General features: G+C 49.1%; 1 protein-coding gene across 9 annotated transcripts in view; it reads left to right on the forward strand.

The window, feature by feature from the left end:
* Positions 1–1,899: 1,899 nt before the first annotated feature.
* Positions 1,900–19,124, forward strand: part of LOC133470239 (piezo-type mechanosensitive ion channel component 2-like) — a 33,964-nt gene continuing 16,739 nt past the window's right edge. For 3 of the 9 annotated variants that reach the window (XM_061758346.1, XM_061758352.1, XM_061758351.1), the window contains exons 1-20: positions 1,900–2,317; positions 5,133–5,231; positions 7,445–7,552; positions 7,625–7,884; positions 8,205–8,358; positions 8,746–8,959; positions 10,191–10,338; positions 10,527–10,775; positions 10,890–10,995; positions 11,760–12,136; positions 12,996–13,101; positions 13,174–13,391; positions 13,463–13,611; positions 13,682–13,760; positions 13,829–13,923; positions 14,586–15,015; positions 15,080–15,250; positions 15,974–16,087; positions 16,152–16,352; positions 16,417–16,621. In XM_061758346.1, the coding sequence (XP_061614330.1) occupies positions 2,254–2,317; positions 5,133–5,231; positions 7,445–7,552; positions 7,625–7,884; positions 8,205–8,358; positions 8,746–8,959; positions 10,191–10,338; positions 10,527–10,775; positions 10,890–10,995; positions 11,760–12,136; positions 12,996–13,101; positions 13,174–13,391; positions 13,463–13,611; positions 13,682–13,760; positions 13,829–13,923; positions 14,586–15,015; positions 15,080–15,250; positions 15,974–16,087; positions 16,152–16,352; positions 16,417–16,621 (3,547 nt within the window). In that variant the 5' untranslated portion in view covers positions 1,900–2,253. Of the gene's footprint in view, positions 2,318–5,132; positions 5,232–7,419; positions 7,553–7,624; positions 7,885–8,204; positions 8,359–8,745; positions 8,960–10,190; positions 10,339–10,526; positions 10,776–10,889; positions 10,996–11,759; positions 12,137–12,995; positions 13,102–13,173; positions 13,392–13,462; positions 13,612–13,681; positions 13,761–13,828; positions 13,924–14,585; positions 15,016–15,079; positions 15,251–15,973; positions 16,088–16,151; positions 16,353–16,416; positions 16,622–19,124 lie in introns of all 9 variants that reach the window. The other 6 variants (XM_061758350.1, XM_061758354.1, XM_061758355.1 and 3 more) reach the window with 5 other exon arrangements.

Here is a 19,124-nt window from a genome sequence, read left to right on the forward strand (position 1 = left end):
GCCTGCGTGTTTCCTAAACACAGTACTAAATTGAGGGTACGGATTACTAAACTGAGGGAACAGATTATCAATGAATTTGATTTTTTCTCATACATTGGCACCAGGGGGGCACCGTAAAATTACTGTACAAACACGCTCATAAAGAAATACTCACATAAACTCAACGTATGGTATTGTGAATGCAACAGACATTGAACAGGTCACCCAAGGGTATCAACAGCAGTTGATGACAGAAACACTGTGAGCGTTGCGAAGAAACGCCCAAAGACAACAGTCGGTGACATCGCTGCCAACCTCCACAGGGCAGGGCTGACGGTGTCACAATCCACTATGGGAAGAAGACTTCCAGAGAAGAAACATGCAGGCCATACCACAAGATGGAAACCACTCATTAGCAAAAAGAATCGGAAGGCCAGATTTGCAAAGACGTACAGAGATGAGCCGCAAACGTTTTATGGACTGATGAGACCGAGAGGAACCTCTACCAGTGACGGAAAGGTCAAAGTATGGAGAAAGAAAGGAATTGCCGAATTCTTTATGGTGGCAGCGGCTCACTTTAATAAATGCTGAACATTTCCTCCAAAAAAGAGAGCTTTCAAGATGTTTAATTCCACTCCCAGTTTAAGTTTAAAATCAATATAATTACATGTTGTTACGAAACAACCACATAACTTGGCTGTAAGGTCCACCAGCTTAATGCTAACAAAAGACGACCAAAACGCCAGTTAGCATCGACAGTCCCGGTTTCAGAATCAGAATCAGAATCAGAATCAGAATCATCTTTATTTGCCAAGTATGTCCAAAACACACAAGGAATTTGTCTCCGCTAGTTGGAGCCGCTCTAGTACAACAGACAGTCAATTGACAGAACACTTTGGAGACATACAGACATTGACATTTCACAACCCTTTAAAGCGGATATGGTGGAACAATACGTGTAGACAGATAATATAACATTACTCACAGGTATATATCTTTCTTGGTCTACGAAAAATGGCTAATATCACAGCAACGGACAGAGTAGTAGAACAGCCGGTCTATTCTTCTTCCTTCTTCGGTTGTCTGCATGAATGTATTATACAGTACTGCCTCCTGGTGGCCATGGCGGGCATACCAGAAGGCGAAGAACTGATGAAGAATTTGATCATGAGAGACACACTGCTTAATGCTTTACATTCGATTTCATTATTTTATCACTCTGTGTTTTTATAATGTACAATATTATATAGTGCTATTGCTCCTCATCAAAAAAAAAAACAGGAAAAAAAAACATTTTTGGGGCGATGGGGAGGCTGGAACAGATTCACGGCATTTCCATTCATTTCAATGGGGAAATATTGCCAACTGCCTGCTTCCCTACCCTGTTGCGATGCCTCTGGTGGTCGTCAGTGCGCCCCCGGTGGACAGAATTAGCAACAAGTTATTTTATTGAAGAATAGCAGCGAGGGTTCCTTTCCCCACGTCCGAATTGGACCCCCTGACAAGCCAGCCTTGGCCCGTGGGCCGTACGTTTGACACAGCTGCTCTAACTGATGAAAATGATCAGAAGAGTGATCAATAGCAATATCTAGCGACCATATTGTTCTGAAAGATTTGACGAAGGTATATGTATTTACATATTTGCTATACCTGCAGTATATATTTAATATACTGTTTTTGAGCGTATTGCTTCATGTTGTTCTGTCAAATGTTTGAAGTGCAATAAAAGCATCTCACGTGGTTCTTCGTGCTTCGACACGAACACTCTGCATGGCTTCTCTTTAACAGTCGACAAGAAAAAGTCAGCCTGTAATTTGATGTTTTATTTTGAGGGCTTTGGGAGGCGTTGCAGTCTTCGCCGGATTGGCTGCGGTGGTTGCCCGTCAGTGGAGGAGGGCGGGGCCCGGGACGTGAGTTGGTCCGAGAGAAAAGGGGGGAGAGAGAGAGAGAGAAAACAAAAAGTCGGAAAAGATCTGCGCGCCCCCAGTTACGTTTGTTTGGCCCCGAAAGACGGAATGGAAGTTTGTGACTGAAAGAGAAGGCTGAAGGCACCCTTCTGCTTCTTCTTTTTCTCTTTGTCTTGATGTTTTTTTCGGGTTTGAGTTCGGTGCGGCTCACACGTCGGCTCGACGACTTTGTGCGTGTGCGTGTGCGTGTGCGTGCGTGCGCGATGCCCCCGGCGGCGGTACCGGTCCCGGTTGCCTTTGGGTGGAAGCACCTTTGACAGTCCGCCCCACAACCAGGATCAGAGAGCCGAACCAGACTTGAGCCAACATGTCCTCCGAGCTGCTGGGGGGTTTCATCTTCAGGGTGCTGCTGCCCCTCAGCCTAACTGCAGGTCGGTTCTTCTATTAATCTCATCATCATCATCATCATCATTATTCATATCATTACTGCATTATTATCATTATCATTATGAAGAAGGAGCACTTAAATATTGCACTTGCATATTGATTGACAAATGATCACATACTCATCACTAATCCTGTTGGCCACCTGACATTTGAGACAACATTCATAATTCATAATTCAACAATTCCCATTGGGGTTTTTTAAGCACAAAAAGGTCACAAGCGCACACTGATGCTTGAACGCAGACATTTTGCAAGGGAAATGTTGTCGTTTATGAAAAATCTAACCAATTAGAAACCAAAAAAAAGGATGGCTGACTGGTTAGCACATCTGCGTCACAGTTCTGAGGTTGCAGGTTCAAATCCGGCTACGCCTGTGTGGAGTTGGCATGCTCTCCCCGTGCCAGCGTGGGTTTTCTCCGGTTACTCCGGTTTCCTCCCACATCCCAAAAACATAATTGAAGACTAAATTGTGAATATGAGTGCGAGTGGTTGTTTGTCCATGTGTGCCCTGCGATTGACTGGCAACCAGCTCAGGGCGTACCTAGAGTCAGCTGGGATGGGCGTCAGCACGCCCCCGACCCATCAGGAGGCTGAGCGGTACGGAAAATGGATGGATGGATGGATCGAAGCAAAAAGTACAACATTTGTATTTGTACATCGAAACCACGGGCTGGCGCGAACAGGTGGAGACGGAAACTAAACGAGATGACAAGACATGAACATGGGACACAGGAATACTTGACAAAACATGAAACCAACTCAATCAAAAACAAATCATGACACTGTCCTCTTTGACCCATGGGTCAACTCAATACTGAAACAAACGAGTCAAGACGACATGTTGAGAAACATCCGTCCATTTTCTGAGCCGCTTCTCCTCACGCGGGTCGCGGGCGTGCTGGAGCCTATCCCGGCCGTCATCGGGCAGGAGGCGGGGTAGGTACACCCTGAACCGGTTGCCAGCCAATCGCAGGGCACATACAAACAAACAACCATTCGCACCTACGGGCAATTGCGAGTCTCCAATGAATGCATGTTTTTGGGATGTGGGAGGAAAGCGGAGGGTCCGGAGAAAAGCCACGCAGGCGCGGGGAGAACGTGCAAACTCCACACAGACGGGGCCGGGGATCGAACCCGGGCCCTCACAACTGCGAGGCCGCCTGTTGAGAAACAATCAAGCTATATTCTTTCATTCGAATTTTCTATTGGCGACATCACCCAAAAAGGACTTTTTTTTTTTTTTCTGACATAAAAAAACTCAATTTCTCCGGAAGCCATCATCGGATTTTTCAAATTCTTGGTGCCTTATGCTCAGTTTGAAGTGGCCCTTCCAACCAGACTCAGCATTTTGACAGATTGGCTTTTTGGACAATCTCCACTTATTGCTAATTGGAGTGATTAGGAATTCGGAAATGATGATCAGGCATCATTTCGGCCCAGACGAGCTTATTGGTGGATGTTTTGAGCTGAAACCTGTCAGCCAATCAGAGAAGGCCTTCCCCAAGTCGTAAACAAAATAAAAGAGTTAAGACCAAATGTTGAGAAATAATAAGCTATCCTCTTTTACTCAAATTTGAAGGCATTTTTGGACCAGATTTTCTGTTGGCGACATCACACAAAAAACACAAAAGGATTTTTTTTCCCCCACCCAAAAAACTCAATTTCATATTTTCCAGATTGTTGCTGCGTTGTACTGCGGTTGAAGGGGCCCTTTCAAACAGACTGCATTCGTACTCATTCATCACTCCCGACAAAGGGATTTTTAGTGGACATTTTACAGAACTAGCTTGAACTCGTTCTTAGTTGGCCACTTAAAACTAAGATAGCTATGTCGGGCCACAAGTTGAAGTGGCAATTCCAACCAGACATTTTCAGGAAATCTTTTTCCATTGCTATTTTTGAGGAACTGTCCAAGCCCACGATAAAAATGTCTTTCTAGGGATTATAGGAGTAGAGAATGAGTGTAATGAGTCCGAGCGCAGTTGCTACGTTATCAATCGTTTCGCGCTGCTGTGTGTGAACATTTTTACAATGTCATTGTTTGGACGTGAAACTTTTCAAAGACACAAAGAAAAAAGTTACCGTGTGTACTTGTAACATTTATCATCGTGTAACATTGTGTTCGTGTAGCATGTATGCTAACCTATGTGTGAAGGCTCGTTTGTCAGGTGTGTGATTGACAGGTGGGCGCTACAGGATGACGCCGCCTCGCAAAAAGTCAGATTGTGACAACATAAACATGTGCACACACACACTTGATTTCATGTTGTAGCTGTTAGCAAGTTAACTCACTAGCATGTCTCACACTGGCCGCATGAACGACGTGCTAACGTGTTGAAGTCACAGGGCAGACGTCTTGTGTGTGTTTCAATTCGTTAGCGTGGTTAGCCATTGCCACTCAACATCATGGACTTGTTAGCAGCGAGCTAATGCGACTCGTGACGTTCAAAAGTGGAGGTTGGATATTGCAGAACTTTCTGTGGCTGCACGGAGCCTTTTAGCGCCTCACATTCCACACCGAGGGGGAGGTGTGTGTGTGTGTCAACACACACACACATGCACACACACAACCAGATGTTGTTACCTGAGAAAGTGGGAGCAATGTGTGTGCGTGCGTGTGTGTGTGTGTGTGTGTGTGTAGGGAGGGGGAACAAGGCCACACTCTCTTCTTTGCTGTTTTCTTTCTCCGTGGTTTACGGCCACTTCCTGTTTGTCCTTTCTAAATAAATCAAGATGTTTGATGTCGCGTGTGCGTGCGTGCACGTGTGTCACCGTGCTGACTTGTTGACGTGTTCACAGCCGCTTTGCTGCGTTTTAATGGCTTCTCGCTGGTCTACGTCTTCCTGCTGCTCCTGCTGCCCCTGCTGCCCGAACCCAGCAGAAGCCCCCTCGACACAGGTACCGCTACCAACATACACTGGGGGGCGTCGGGCCGGGGTCATCCACCTTGACCCCTTCTTTAATCTGGCCCAATGTGAGCATTCACTTAGGCAAGAGTCCTGGAATATTTCATTTGGTCAGTTCTTACTCAAATCGGTCGATAGAAATCTTTATTTCATGAAATAATTGGTTCATTGATTTATTATATAGAAAAATATATAGTTTATGATGTATTAATTTGATGAAATCATTGGTTATTTAATCATTATAAAGAATAGTATTAAAATGATAATGTTAATGATCTGATTATTAAAATAATCAATATTACATGTTTTTATTGGCGGTGGCCGACCGGTTTGAGCGTCAGCCTCACAGTTGTGAGGACCCGGGTTCGATCCCCGGCCCCGCCCGTGTGGAGTTTGCACGTTCTCCCCGTGCCCGCGTGGCTTTTCTCCGGACACTCCGCTTTCCTCCCACATCCCAAAAACATGCATTCATTGGAGACTCGAAATTGCCCGTAATGTGAGCGCGAATGGTTGTTTGTTTGTATGTGCCCTGCGATTGGCTGGCGACCGGTTGAGGGTGCACCCCGCCTCCTGCCCGATGACAGCCGCGATGGGCTCCAGCACGCCCGTGACCCGCGTGAGGAGAAGCGGCTCACAAAATGGATGGATGGATGGATGGATGGGACATATTTTTATTCACGTCTGTAGATGTTCAGTCATGCAGTCGTTGACACAACCAAGAAGAGGTCAACTTGCCTTCATTCAACTTTTGTGGATTGACACTTGACCTCATCGAGGCACCAGCTGGGCCGTCTCCATTTGAAAAATCCGTTGTGATTGATCCACAATGTGCACACTAATAATAATTTGAAAAATCTAATAAATGTAACGGGGTCCCTGCTGATCAATATGTACCAAAGTGGGATCACTCCACTCACACCAAAAACACGTGAAGTTCGTAAAAACTTCATAAATACATCTGTATGTCAGGCTATCGCTTTCTGAGGAAAGAGAAAGATGAGACACACAGTTTGAGATGGGCACACACACACACACTCACACACACACACACACACACACACACACAGACAGACTTTGTGGCTTGTGTGAGGTTTTTCCTTCCTGAGGAAGCAAAAGAATAGACACTCAATATGAGACGCGCGCATACAAACACAGACAAAAGCAACAAAAACAATCGCCCTGACATCTGCTGACTTGACGGACAAATGAGTCACGGGGTGACATCACTTCCTGTTATGATTGGAGATGAATGAATCAATTGATAACATCACAAGGAGGCGTGGCGTAGTTCGATTTTCCCAAGCTTTATTGAGCCCAGGCCACCATTTTACATCCATAATAACATTTCACGGCACGAAAAGTATGAGAATGGGAATAAGGAAGGTGATCTCATCACAACCGACATCTTCCTTGTGAAACGTGAAACGTAAAACGTAAACGTAAAGCTCGAAACGGAAATACAAATGTGAAGCATAACACGTGATGCGAAACATAAAACGTGAACTATAAAAAGTGAAACGTGAAGGGTAAAACGTCAACCGTAAACAGTGAAATGTAAAAGGTGAAACGTAAAACTTGAAACCAAGAGTGAAACGTATAATGTGAAAAGTTAAAGGTGAAATGTAAAACGTCAAACCGAGAGTGAAATGTAAAACGTGAAATGTTGGCGCATTCAGCCAAACACGAAGCTGAAACTTGCCCAACTGAATAAATATTCATGAACATCCTTTCTGGACCATCCATCCATCCATTTTGTGAGCCGCTTCTCCTCACGCGGGTCGCGGGCGTGCTGGAGCCTATCCCGGCAGGAGGCGGGGTACGGTTGCCAGGCAATCGCAGGGCACATACCAACAAACAACCATTCGCACTCACATTCACACCTACGGGCAATTTCGAGTCTCCAATGAATGCATGTTTTTGGGATGTGGGAGGAAAGCGGAGTGCCCGGAGAAAAGCCACGCGGGCGCGGGGAGAACATGCCAACTCCGCACAGGCCGGGCCGGGGATCGAACCCGGGTCCTCAGAACTGCGAGGCTGACGCTCTAACCGGTCGGCCACCGTGCCGCCCCTTTTTGGACCAATGAAGTGAAATTGGATCCTATTCCACGACACACCTGAAGTGCAACAAGCAAAAAGCTTGGGAAAGGTCAAATGTCAAAGTGCGTGTGATTGGTCTCCAGGGTGTTGTTATGATTGGTTTCCTAGGCCACAGCAGTCGCTGCGTGACAGCAGTTTGCGTCTCCAGCTTCCTCTTCCTGCTGCTGCAGACTTTCTTCCAGATTACCACCGCGACCCTCGCACCCGAGTCCAACTGTAAGAGACGCGCCGTCCGTCCGTCCGTCCGTCGGTCGCTCACCTGTCTGTCTGTCACCCATCTGTCTGCAGGCACGTCCTGGCAGAAGGCGCTGAGTCAGCTGGGCTTAGTGAGGTATAACTCCAAATGTCGTAAAGATACAGGAGTGCCGCAAATGTCATTGTTGTGTTTGTTGTTTCGTGTTGTTGTGTGGTGTCGGCTGTCGCTCAGTCTGATAGGAAGCGACGCGGCGTCCGCCGTGCGACACGTCCTTCCAGATGTCGGCGTGCTGCTGGCTGCCCTGCTCACGTGGAGGCTGAGCCTGAGATTCAGCCCGGAAACACACGCACAGGTCACTACACACGTGCACACGCGCACGCAACGTGCCATCTTGTAAATGGATCTTGGAAGTCATTTCTTAACGAGGTTTCTCGTGTATGATGGTGTAACTCTGTAAGCTATTTATAAGTGTAACCTCGTTATGTGACACATAACATTCTGGTTCGATGCGCTTCTGTGCGGAGTCGGTTAACACGAGAACAGATGTCATCTTCATCACTCATCGTCATTTCGAGCTTTCGGTCGGCTTCCTTCGCTCACTGATCGCTTGACCGCTTGAGTGTCTGGCTTCTCGTTGACTTGTCGATTGAGGACACTTCGTGCGCTCCTCAGGATTCCCGCGTCTTCCACGAGGGAGGAGAGAGAACCGCGAGGAGCCGAATTGTAGCTGAACTGGAAGAACTGGTCAGCAAGACCAGGACCGTGCTGGCAAACGTGATGACGAGCGGAGGGAAAATTCTGCTGACAGTTTTGCTGGGACTCACTGGTAGACTCGTCCTCCTCCTCCTCCTCGTCCTTCTTCTTCTTCCCCCCATTACAAATTCAAACCGTTCAGGTCATTCCGAAATTCTTGGGAATTATTTTCCACATTCCAAGAATTCCCACGATTCCTTTTCCCAAATTTGAATTCAAAGTGAATTCGACTTCATCCTTTTCTCTTTCATTTTGGACCTCTTGCTGATTATTGATCACATTCCCCAAATTAGCCAATTTTCCCATCGAGCCATTTGACATATTGACATCCTCCTAATCCACTTCTCACAATTCAAATTATTCAGCGCAGCTTCAGCTTTTCAGCATTCACACCCAACGACGCAAATTCCATTCTCGACTTATCGTTCAAATAATATGCCCGCCCCCTCTCGCCCCCCAGGTGTGGTGCTGCCGTCCCTCTCCTCCCTCCCCTACCTGCTTTCTTTCCAGGTGGTGTGCACCTGGTGGGCTTGGAGCGGTCAGGTCCCCCGTCTGCTCTTCAGGTGTTTGTCGGCGATGTCGCTGACGTATTCCGCCGCCCACTTCCTGCTCGTCTACGCTTACCAGCTGCCGCCGCTCCAGGAGGCGTGGCTTCCGAACCGTACCTCCGCCAGGTAACACGCACACACAAGGGCGGAGGTGAGAATGAGGATGGAACGTTCCTGAAGGCGTTGCGCACGCCTCTGCTGCCAACTTTACATGCCGAGCGCTCAGTTAGCTGAGTCAACGTTTGCAAATATTTTGGCCCAGGAAAACAAGTGAAGTCATCACATACTCCCGAAAACATTTCCAGTCTGTCCTGGTGCTCACTTTATTTTGTGTTCCCAAAAAACTGGGACAAACAATACAAATTTACAGGAAAATCAAATCAATTCCACAGAAGTAAAGACTCAATTCAAAAGTGAAACGACTTCTCGTTTCAAACCTATCGAGAAAGATGAACGTTCTACTTAAAGGCCTTCGTCTCACGTTGACCTTCTCGACCATGAAGCTCCTCGAGCGGCCTCCCCCATCCGCCTGCCCCCATGCGAACGCACACACACACACACACACACACACATTGAAACTTTTGAAAAGACACTTCAAATTATTCGAATAAAATTTGCTTTTTGACACTGTCCCCCTGTCACCAAATGGGAGATCATCACACAACAAAAAGATAACTTGCGGCCAAATAAGAGGCAAAGCGTGCTTGTGTCAAGCTGTTTATCGGTCATGCCCAATTCAAGTAAAACAAAACAAATGAATTCAACAAAAGAGAATTAAACACACCCAAATGTTCAACCAGGACATGTAATTCCGTCTACTCAAAGTTCGCTAGCTTAAAGCTAAGGTAACGAAACACCATAGACAGTGATTGTAATCTTTAAAACAACTGCTACTTTAAGAAACAGGGGCAGCAACACATACAAAGGGAGTAAACGGCATTGCTAACAGGCCTGTGTTCTCTCTGCTGCTCTGCTGCTCACAACCACGCTCACTGCAGCTTCGTTGGGCACCTTCTCTGCCACTTCTTCTTGCTCTAAATTACGCTGCATCCCTTGCAGTAGTGCTCAGTACCGCCCAGCATGTTGTGGCTCAATGTGGTGCTACACTGACAGCGCAACTCCAAACTGAACCTTGCCTTTATGCTGCAGAAAGTCAAAAGTACAAAAAGCACCTGCGATATGGCCTTCCGCCAACGATCAAAAACGTTGCCAAACAGTGGCGGAACACTGCCGTCGTCTCCCCGACTCAACGATGGATGGTGCTCCTCAATTTCGCTTCCAAGTTGCCTTCATCAGCTCATCCCACCTTCAACCCCGACAACAGCTAACAATGATCGATTGATCGATTGCGGTGTAGCGTGTTCGGCCTGGTGCCTCTGGTGTCGGTGGACTGCGCCGCCCCCTGGAGGATGCAGGTGAACCTGCAGCTCAGCTGGTTTCACTTCGTCAGCCCTCTGACGCTCATCGTGCTCTACCACGTCATTGCCAGCCTGCGGAGGAACCAGGTAATCGCATCACGACTCCCTCCCCAGCATGTGGGTTAGGGTTAGCTAACTGGACAAGAAAGGAGTGATGTCGAAAATGAAAGGACAAATCGAGTTATGTCAGGAAAGAAGGAAAGAAAAAGTGGACAGGAAAGGTGCTATTGGCTGAGAGGCATCACATGATGGTGAAAGCGCTTCTCTTCTTTCAGATGCTGGATGGCGCAGGGGCGCCGAGCACAGACAAACTTCACTCTCTGCTCCCTGGCAGCTGTGAGATGAGCAGTGACATCGTCGCCGCCACCGATGAGGTCACCGGTCATGATGTACTCAGTCAGGATGTCATCAGTGATTATGACATCGGAAATGATGTCATCAGTGATGACGTAATCTGGGAAGTCACAGCGCAGAGGCGGCGAGAGCTGTGGAGAAAAGCTCATGACAGGCGCAACTCCAGAGATGTACGTTTGGACGGGAACGTTCTTGTTATGATGATGATGATGATTATTACTATTGTCATAGTTATTGTTATTATTATTATTCCAATTTAGCTAATGTGTCTGTGGTGGTTTCAGTTTCTGGATTCTTCTGTCATGGATAGTCCCTCAGAGTCTTTGGCCCCGCCCACACAGCGCATTGCCTTGGAGTTGGACACGCCTCACTACTCCTTCAGCCAATCGGGTAAGCGCGAGCGGTGGCGAAAGTTTCACACTCGAGAAATTAGATTTCCAGGCCAAGTGATTGTTTTGATGGTCTTTATCGGAGGAGCGAAGCCCATCCCGAATTATGTGAACGTTCTAACCGAGATTGGGTTTCCCAGGACACCATTTTTACAGCCTTCATCTTGTCCACCAAATGTGTGCTTTACGCAAGACCAAACAATCCTTCACGACACCTGGGAATGGGGGCGTAACCAGATGCCCTGTGAGTCTCCAATGTGGAACACAGGACATTGAAATGCCTGTGTAGATTGTAACAGTAAAAGAGTACATACGAGTCAGAATCGTATAGAATCGTAAATATTGTAAGGTAATGTAGCGCAGCACAGTTGCCAAGTGGTTAGTGCAGCTGCCTCGGTTCCAAGATTCTGCTCTGGCCTTTCTGCGTGGCGTTTGCATGTTCTCCCACTGCTTGCGTAAGAGTAGAAAATATTTGGAATATTTGTACAATTAGTGCAAAGAGGCGAGTCGAATATTATTGACAATGATATATAATTAGCGTCTGCCTCACAGTTCTGAGGACCGGGGTTCAATCCCCGGCCCCGCCTGTGTGGAGTTTGCATGTTCTCCCCGTCGTGCCTGCGTGGCTTTTCTCCGGGCGCTCCGCTGTATATAATGATACAATGAGGAATTATAATACAACTGATACACTGTTGATGAGTACAAATTGAGACATATGAATGCTGTAATCTCCGAAATCATCCAAATGTCATTCCACCCATGCAGGAGAAACGTTGGAGACGTGCGTGTTTGAAGGCGACGCGGCCGGATGGGGCGGGGATGGGGAAGCGCGACGAGGATCTGGCGTGGCTTCCGTGGCGTTGGCCTTCCTGCTGAAGCAGAGTTACATCGGCGCGCTGATGGCCATGATGGCCTGGTCCATCACGTACGTGTCGTGGCTAACGTGCGTGCTGCTGCTGTGGTCCTGCGCTCTGTGGATGACGCGCCAGCGCCGGCGCTACACGCTGGCGTCCTCGCCGTGGTTGGTCGCCTACGGCAACCTGCTGCTTGTCCTGCAATACATCTTCAGCTTCGCCGCCGTCCGCCAGGTCCCGGGTCTCTTTCCCAAAAAGGACGACCCCTGCAGGGAGCTCGCCTCCAAGGTACGCTGACGACAACCATCTGAGTGCTTGAAGTCAGTGTTTCCCAAGGCGCAAATTCGACATGAGGAAAATGTCACTCACCCGTGACTCTCGGGTGATCCAGAAACTGAATGGATGGAAGGACCTTCTGCCATCTAGTGGAAAAGCATTGAATTGTTCTGCTTGTTATTATGCAGCATGTTGCTGGCATCAAAGTAGCGAGTTAACAATTTCTGAGGGAGCTGGCTAAAGCAAAGCTTCTTTGAAGCAGTAATCCATAATGCACTTTATTTTGGAGTCAGCCAGTCCTCGCTCCAACGTGCCCAGTTGGCTCAAAATGCGGCTGCTCACCTCCTAACTGGAGCACGTAGGAGGGAGCACATAGCTTCCTTCATTCACTGGCGTCCATTTTAAGGTTCTTTCATTTGTTTTTCAATCTTTAAATGTTCTCTCTGAGCTGCTCCACCCCTACACTCCTGCCTGGTGCCTCAGGTCAGCCGACCAGACGCTCCTGGAGGTACCGAGGACTAAATGGAGGCTCAGAGGGGATGGTGCCGGTCCATCTCTTTGGAATAACCTTCCCCTAAACATTGGGCAAGGCCCCTCACTGTCCATTTGTCAAAGATCTCCTATAACCTATTTTTATTGTTGTTAACGTTACATTTTCCCCATGTTCAACTGTTTTGATATGTTTTGTTCAGCTGTGGTTGTTTTAAAGTGCTGTATAAATAAAGTTGAGTTCATTTGAGAAAGTCAATCAATAATTTTTGGACCATTTAAGAGAGATGGGATAATTTTCCACGGCAAACGTGATTTTCTCTGGACACGCGGTTGGCAATCTGATGACTTGATTGTGTAACGTTTGCGGTTCTTTTTGCAGCTTGTGTGTCTGCTGACCTTCTGGCTGCTGTTGCGTCAGGCTCGCACAGAGAAGGGAGACACCCAGACCAACCCGCAGCTGTCCACCATCAGCGTCCACGTGGACGGTAAAACATCTCCGCCGTCGGCCGGAACATCCCGGTCGCTCATTGGGTCTCTACTTGGGTCTCGGTTTCCAGAAGAGGAGAGGATGGAAGAGATTTCCTATGAGAAGGTTCTTCTGATGAAAGGAGGAGTTCAGATGGATGCTCTGGTTGCCGTGGTTACCAGGATGTTTGTCAAATACTGGATCTACGTGTGCGGCACCATGTTCTTTTTCGTCAGTTTTGAAGGCAAATTGGTCTTGTACAAGGTCATCTACATGGTGATGTTCCTGTGCTGCGTGGCTCTCTACCAGGTAGCAGCCGCTCGGCACGATTCCGGCCGGCGGACGAGCTTGTGATGCCGCGCCTTCTTCCGTCTCTGCAGCTGAACTACGAAAAGTGGCGAGCCTTGTTGCGAGGCTTCTGGGTAGCTGTGGTGGTTTATTCCATGTTGGTCCTCCTTCTGGTCTACACCTTCCAGTTCCCGTCATCCCTGCACACCTGGACCTACTACACTGGACTCAGCACTCATAGGTTTTCGCGCTCGACAGTCCTCAAGCGCCACTCGAGTTTTTGTAAGTTCTCGGCTCTTCTGTCCCTCTAGGTTGGAGGATCTGGGTTTGGAGAAGTTCTCGGTTCCAGCCCTCTTCACCAGGATCTTCATCCCCACGGCTTTCCTGCTGGTGCGGCTTCACAAATCTTGGCGGACACTTTCTATATGCTAATGCTAACGCTGGTTTTCATTTCGCAGGTGTGTATTGTTCACCTGCACTACTTCCACGAGCCCTTCCTCCAGTTGACCGACCTCAAAACTGTGGTGGACACGCACAACAGCACTATCACAAGGTAGCGCGCAAACCATCAATCTGGTTTGACGCCGCTTCACAACAACTGGGCCTCGAAACATTAACGTGATCTCCCACAATGATAATGTTGGAAATACGCCTCCACCCGAATCACAAGTCTGTGTGATTTAGTCGGTAGAGCGGGTTGTCCATTGACCGAAGGGTCGGTGGTTCGAATCCCGGCTCCGACTGTCTGCGTGTATGGAAGTGCAAGACCCCGAAGCCTAATTGCTCCCAGTGGGTCTGCCAGTGCCTCGTGTGGCAGCAGTCATCCATTGGTGTGTGAATGGGCCAATGTGAGGCTTTGGAATGCACCGTGATGTGTAGCTAAAGCGCTGCGTAAGCGCAGTCCGTTTACCATTTGCTGCCTCGGGTCACAAGTCGCCTGGGTTCAATTCAGTTCAATTGTTGTACACGTGCTCTGCATAGGGTCGCTTGTGTCACGTCGCCTGTTTTACGTCGCTCGTGTGGCGCCGCCTGTGTGACGTGTCGTCTGTTATATGTCGCTTTTGTTACGTCGCTTGTCTTACGTCAGCTGTGTTACACGTCGCTTGTGTTATACTATGTCACCTGTGTTCCGTTGCTAGTGTTACATGTCATCTGTTCTTCACGTCGCCTGTGTTACGTCACCGATGTTACATCGTTTCTGCCGCTGATCTTCAGGTTGGTCCACTCTGAAGGCAGTCTTGTGGACATGTCAGTGGGAGGAGCTTGTCAGCTCTTGGCGGAGCACAAAACAGGAGTGGCGTTGAAAAAGGAGGAGGAGGCCGAGGAGAAGTGGAGACATGAAGAGGAGGAGGAGAAGGAAGAGGAGGAAAAGACATCCCCCTGCACATTTGAGGAGGAGAGCGTGCTGGACCCCATGGCAGGTAAAAGGGGCTGGTCACGGCTCAGAAAAAAAACAGGAAGTAGACTGATGTGCGGTGTGTCGACAGTGTTGGTGTCGTGGAGGTTGGTGGTGGACCGTCTGTCGGTCTTGTTCCTGCGCCTCCTCTTGTCTCTGCAGCGCCTGCAGCGCCTCCTCTGGTGGCTACTGGAACTGCACATGGTGAAAATCATAGCCTCCTACATGATCTGGATCTCGGTGAAGGAGGTGGGTGAAGTGCGCTGCTGTCTGGCGTCCGTCTACCGTCTCACCGTTCTGTTTCTCCTTCCAGGTGTGTTTGTTCAACCTGCTGTTTGTGGCGTGTGTGGGTGTGGCTCTACCCTGCAGGGCCTGGCGCCCCCTGCTGGCAGGAGTGTGCACTGTGTGGACATGCGTGGTAGCTATTTGTAAGATGTTGTACCAGCTCAACATCATCCAGCCCAACAAGTCCAACTGCAGCTTGGTAACTCATCTGTCTGTCTGTCTGTCTGTCTGAGCGTCTGTTGATGTGGCTGAAAATCAGTGTGGGGCCAGCTTGAGTCTGAGTCCCGCTTCACCCTAGTGACCATGGTTCTTGCACTAAACTTTCAGCCCAAGTTTTTGGATGCTGGAAAAAAAATCCTCTTTTGATTTTTTAGCTGAAATTGTATCATAAGTTTCTCCGTGCTGACAAATCATCCGAGTCCAAAAACAAAGAGTATTTTTCATGCCTTCTGGTGCTGAAAATTCTTGCAAGTCCAAAAAGAGAGAAGTATGGCTTAGACCTTTGAGTTTAAGTCGAAATAGGCTTAGTTAGTAGTGCGGTATCATTTGTTGAAGTCATTGGGTGTGCAATCATTTCCAAAAAGCCCTTTGGTGTTGACAAATTGGTGAAGTCCAGGAAAAGTTGAAGGCATAGAGTTTATTCCCACACGGAGGACCAGCCCGAGCCGTCCCCACAGGGACCACTCTTACCGGTGTCCTCCGAGCAACCCCTTCACCTTGTCCTACAATCGTTGATTTTCACACCCATCCATCCATTTTCTACCGCTCATCCGAGGTGGGGTCGCGGGGGCAGTAGCCTTAGCAGGGACGCCCAGACTTCCCTCTCCCCAGCCACTTCATCCATCTCTTCCTCGGGATTTTCACACCCACATTTTAAGAATATATATTTTTTAAAGACACTGCACTGTCTGTCTGTCTTTAGCCAGGTCACTCCGCTATCAACGTGTCTACCTCGGTATTGTACGCTGCTCCGATTGACCCCGCCCAGTGGGTGGGGCTTCGCAAATCTGAGGGAAAGCTGCCGGACTACTTGCGGGTGAGACCCGGTGACATCGTGGCGTACGGCCGCCGGCTTGCGTCATTATAACTTGTCTTTGCAGTACAACTTGACGATGCTGGCGCTGTTAGCCTTCGAGGTGACCGTTTACAGACACCAGGAACTCTACCGTCTCCGCTGCAACAAAGTCCCGCCTCCGACCAGAACTTTGTTCCACGACATCAGCAGGCGTCACTTGGACCAAAACGTGCTGAGCTGCACCAAATACTTCCTCAATTACTTCTTTTACAAGTTTGGCCTGGAGGTGAGTGACTGTCGCACGAATCAGAGCATCTTGACAAATGACCTGACTGTTGTCTACGTGTCAGATGTGTTTCCTGTTGGCGGTCAACGTGATCGGGCAACGGATGGATCTGTTCGCCGTAGGCCATGCCTTTGGCCTCATCGGCATCCTAACCAGGCGCAGCAGGAAGCGAATCAGTGCGGTGTGGCCAAAGTACTGCTACTTCCTGTCGGGGCTCTTGTGCTTCCAGTATCTGCTGTGCATCGGATTCCCGCCTGCTGCCTGCAAAGGTCAAAGCTCGCCACCGGCGCCCGGCTGCATGCAAACAGGCTGTTGCTTCAAGTAATAATCATCATAACAAAAATATACGGCAGCACACTGACGGAGTGGTTAGCGCGTCTGCCTCACAGTTCTGAACGAGTTCAATTCACGAAAGTTCGTGAACTAGTCAATGTTTTGGGGCGAACGGGAATTGAACTGATTCTGGTGTCAAAGAACGAAAGTTCATTCTCAATCAAGAGCGGCAGGTTTTGAGAGGGACTTCCAGGACAACACTATATACGAGCCTTCATGTGTTGGGGATGAACGCCATATTTGGCAACCGCCATCCATCTTTACATTCGGCAGGCACGTCGCAGCAGCCTGTGTGCGCCAGGTGCGTTCAGGGACACTGCGTAAATGGGATCGAATGTCTTCTTTGGTTGTTTTGTAATGCTGTGCATCCGAATCAGAATCAGAATCCTCTTGATTTGCCAAGTATGTCCGAAAAACACACAAGGAATTCGTCTCCGGTAGTCGGAGCCGCTCCAGTACGACAACAGATGATAATAACTAGGAAAATGATCATTTGTATCAGAATGCGTTAGTTAAAACACTGTGCGATCATAATATGGAATTTGTTTTGTAATATAAGAATTGATTCAATAAAATATTTGTCAATTTAGTCAGCCAGCGTTAGCAATATCCTTTCACCGTCGTTGCCGTCAAACTGTGATGCATGTTTTTACTCGCACATTAAAGACAAAAGCCCGAAAGACAAAAAACGCAAACCCAAACCTGGCTCCCCTGACCAAAACCCGAGTGGTGTTCTGTCCTTGGATTTCTGTGCTCGTCACGGATTGTCCATAGCGAACACCACGTTCAGACATTAGGGTGTCCACATGTGCACTTGGCACCGGGACACCCGAGGCCGCAGTTCGATGACCAACTTTGCGGTTGTGTCATCGGACACTCGGGTGAAGAAGGGCGCAGCTATCAACCGATCGCCACCTGGTGGTGAGTTGGCGCCTTTGGGGGGGGGGGGGGGGGGGGGGGGAGATGCCTGTCCGACCTGGCAGACCCAAACGTATTTTGAGGGTCTGCTGGGAGCATCTGGCAGATTCCCCTGTGAGAAGGAGCTTTAATATCCACCTTTGACAGGCGGGAGTGGACCATGCTCCGTGCCTCTACCGTTGAGGCGGCCGACCGGAGCTGTGGCCGCAAGGTTGTAAGTGGTGGCAATCCCCGAACCTGTTGGTAGACACCGGCGGTAAGGGATGCCCTCAAGGTGAAGAAGGAGTCCTATGGGGCCTTTTTGACCTGTGGGACGCTGGATGCAGCTGTTGCGTACCAGCTGGCCAAGTAGAACGCAGCTTTGGTGGTCGCTGAGGCACAAACTCGAGCATGGGAGGAGTTCGGTGAGGCCATGGAGAACGACTTCCGGATGGCTTCGAGGAAATTCTGGTCCATAATCCGCCGTCTCAGGAGGGGGAACTAGTGCACCATCAACACTGTGTATAGTGGGGACGGTGCGCTTCTGACTCGGGACGTTGCGAGTCGGTGGGCCAAATACTACGAAGACCTCTTGAATTCCACCGACACGCCTTCCCATGAGGAAGCAGAGTCCGTGGACTCTGAGGTGGGTTCTTATATCCCAAGGGGGTTTAAAAGCTCCTCGGTGGCAAGGCCCCAGGTGTGGATGAGATGTGCCCTGAGTTCCTGAGTTCCTCAAGGCTCTGGATGTTGTGGGGCTGTCCTGGTTGACACGCCTCTGCAACATCGCATGGCCATCGGGGACGGGGACAGTGCCTCTGGATTGGCAGACTGGGGTGGTGGTTCCCCCTTTTAAGAAGGGGGACCGGAGGGTGTGTTCCAACTAGAGGGGCGTGATCACACTCCTCGGCCTCCCTGGTAAGGTCTATTCGGGGGTTCTGGAGAGGAGGGTCCGTCAGGAAGTCGAATCTCACATTCAGGGGGAGCAGTGTGGTTTTCGTCCTGGCCATGGAACAGTGGACCAGCTCTTCACCCTCAGCAGGGTCCTCGACGGTGCATGGGAGTTCGCCCAACCAGTCTACATGTGTTTTGTGGACTTGGAGAAGGTGTTCAACCGTGTGCCGCAGGGAGTCCTGTGGGGGGTGCTCTGGAAATACGGGGTACCGGACTCCCCGATACGGGCTGTTCGGTCCCTGTACGACCAGTGTCAGAGTTTGGTCCGCATAGCTGGCAATAATTCGGATTAGTTTCCAGTGAGGGTTTGACTCCGCCAAGGCTGCCCTTTGTCACTGATTCTGTTCATTACCTTTATGGACAAAATTTCTAGGCGCAGCTGGGGTATTGAAGAGCTCCGGCTTGATGACATCAGTATCACGTCGCTCCTTTTCGGAGATGATGTGGTTCTGATGGCTTCATCAAGCAGTGCGCTCCAACTCTCGCTGGAACGGTTTACAGCCGAGTGTGAAGCAGCCGGGATGGAAAAGCAGCACCTCCAAATCTGAGGCCATTGTCTTCAGTCGGAAAAGGGTGGAGTCCGCTCTC

The sequence above is a fragment of the Phyllopteryx taeniolatus genome, chromosome 20 (genome assembly GCF_024500385.1).
Source record: "Phyllopteryx taeniolatus isolate TA_2022b chromosome 20, UOR_Ptae_1.2, whole genome shotgun sequence".
Lineage (NCBI taxonomy): Eukaryota > Metazoa > Chordata > Actinopteri > Syngnathiformes > Syngnathidae > Phyllopteryx > Phyllopteryx taeniolatus.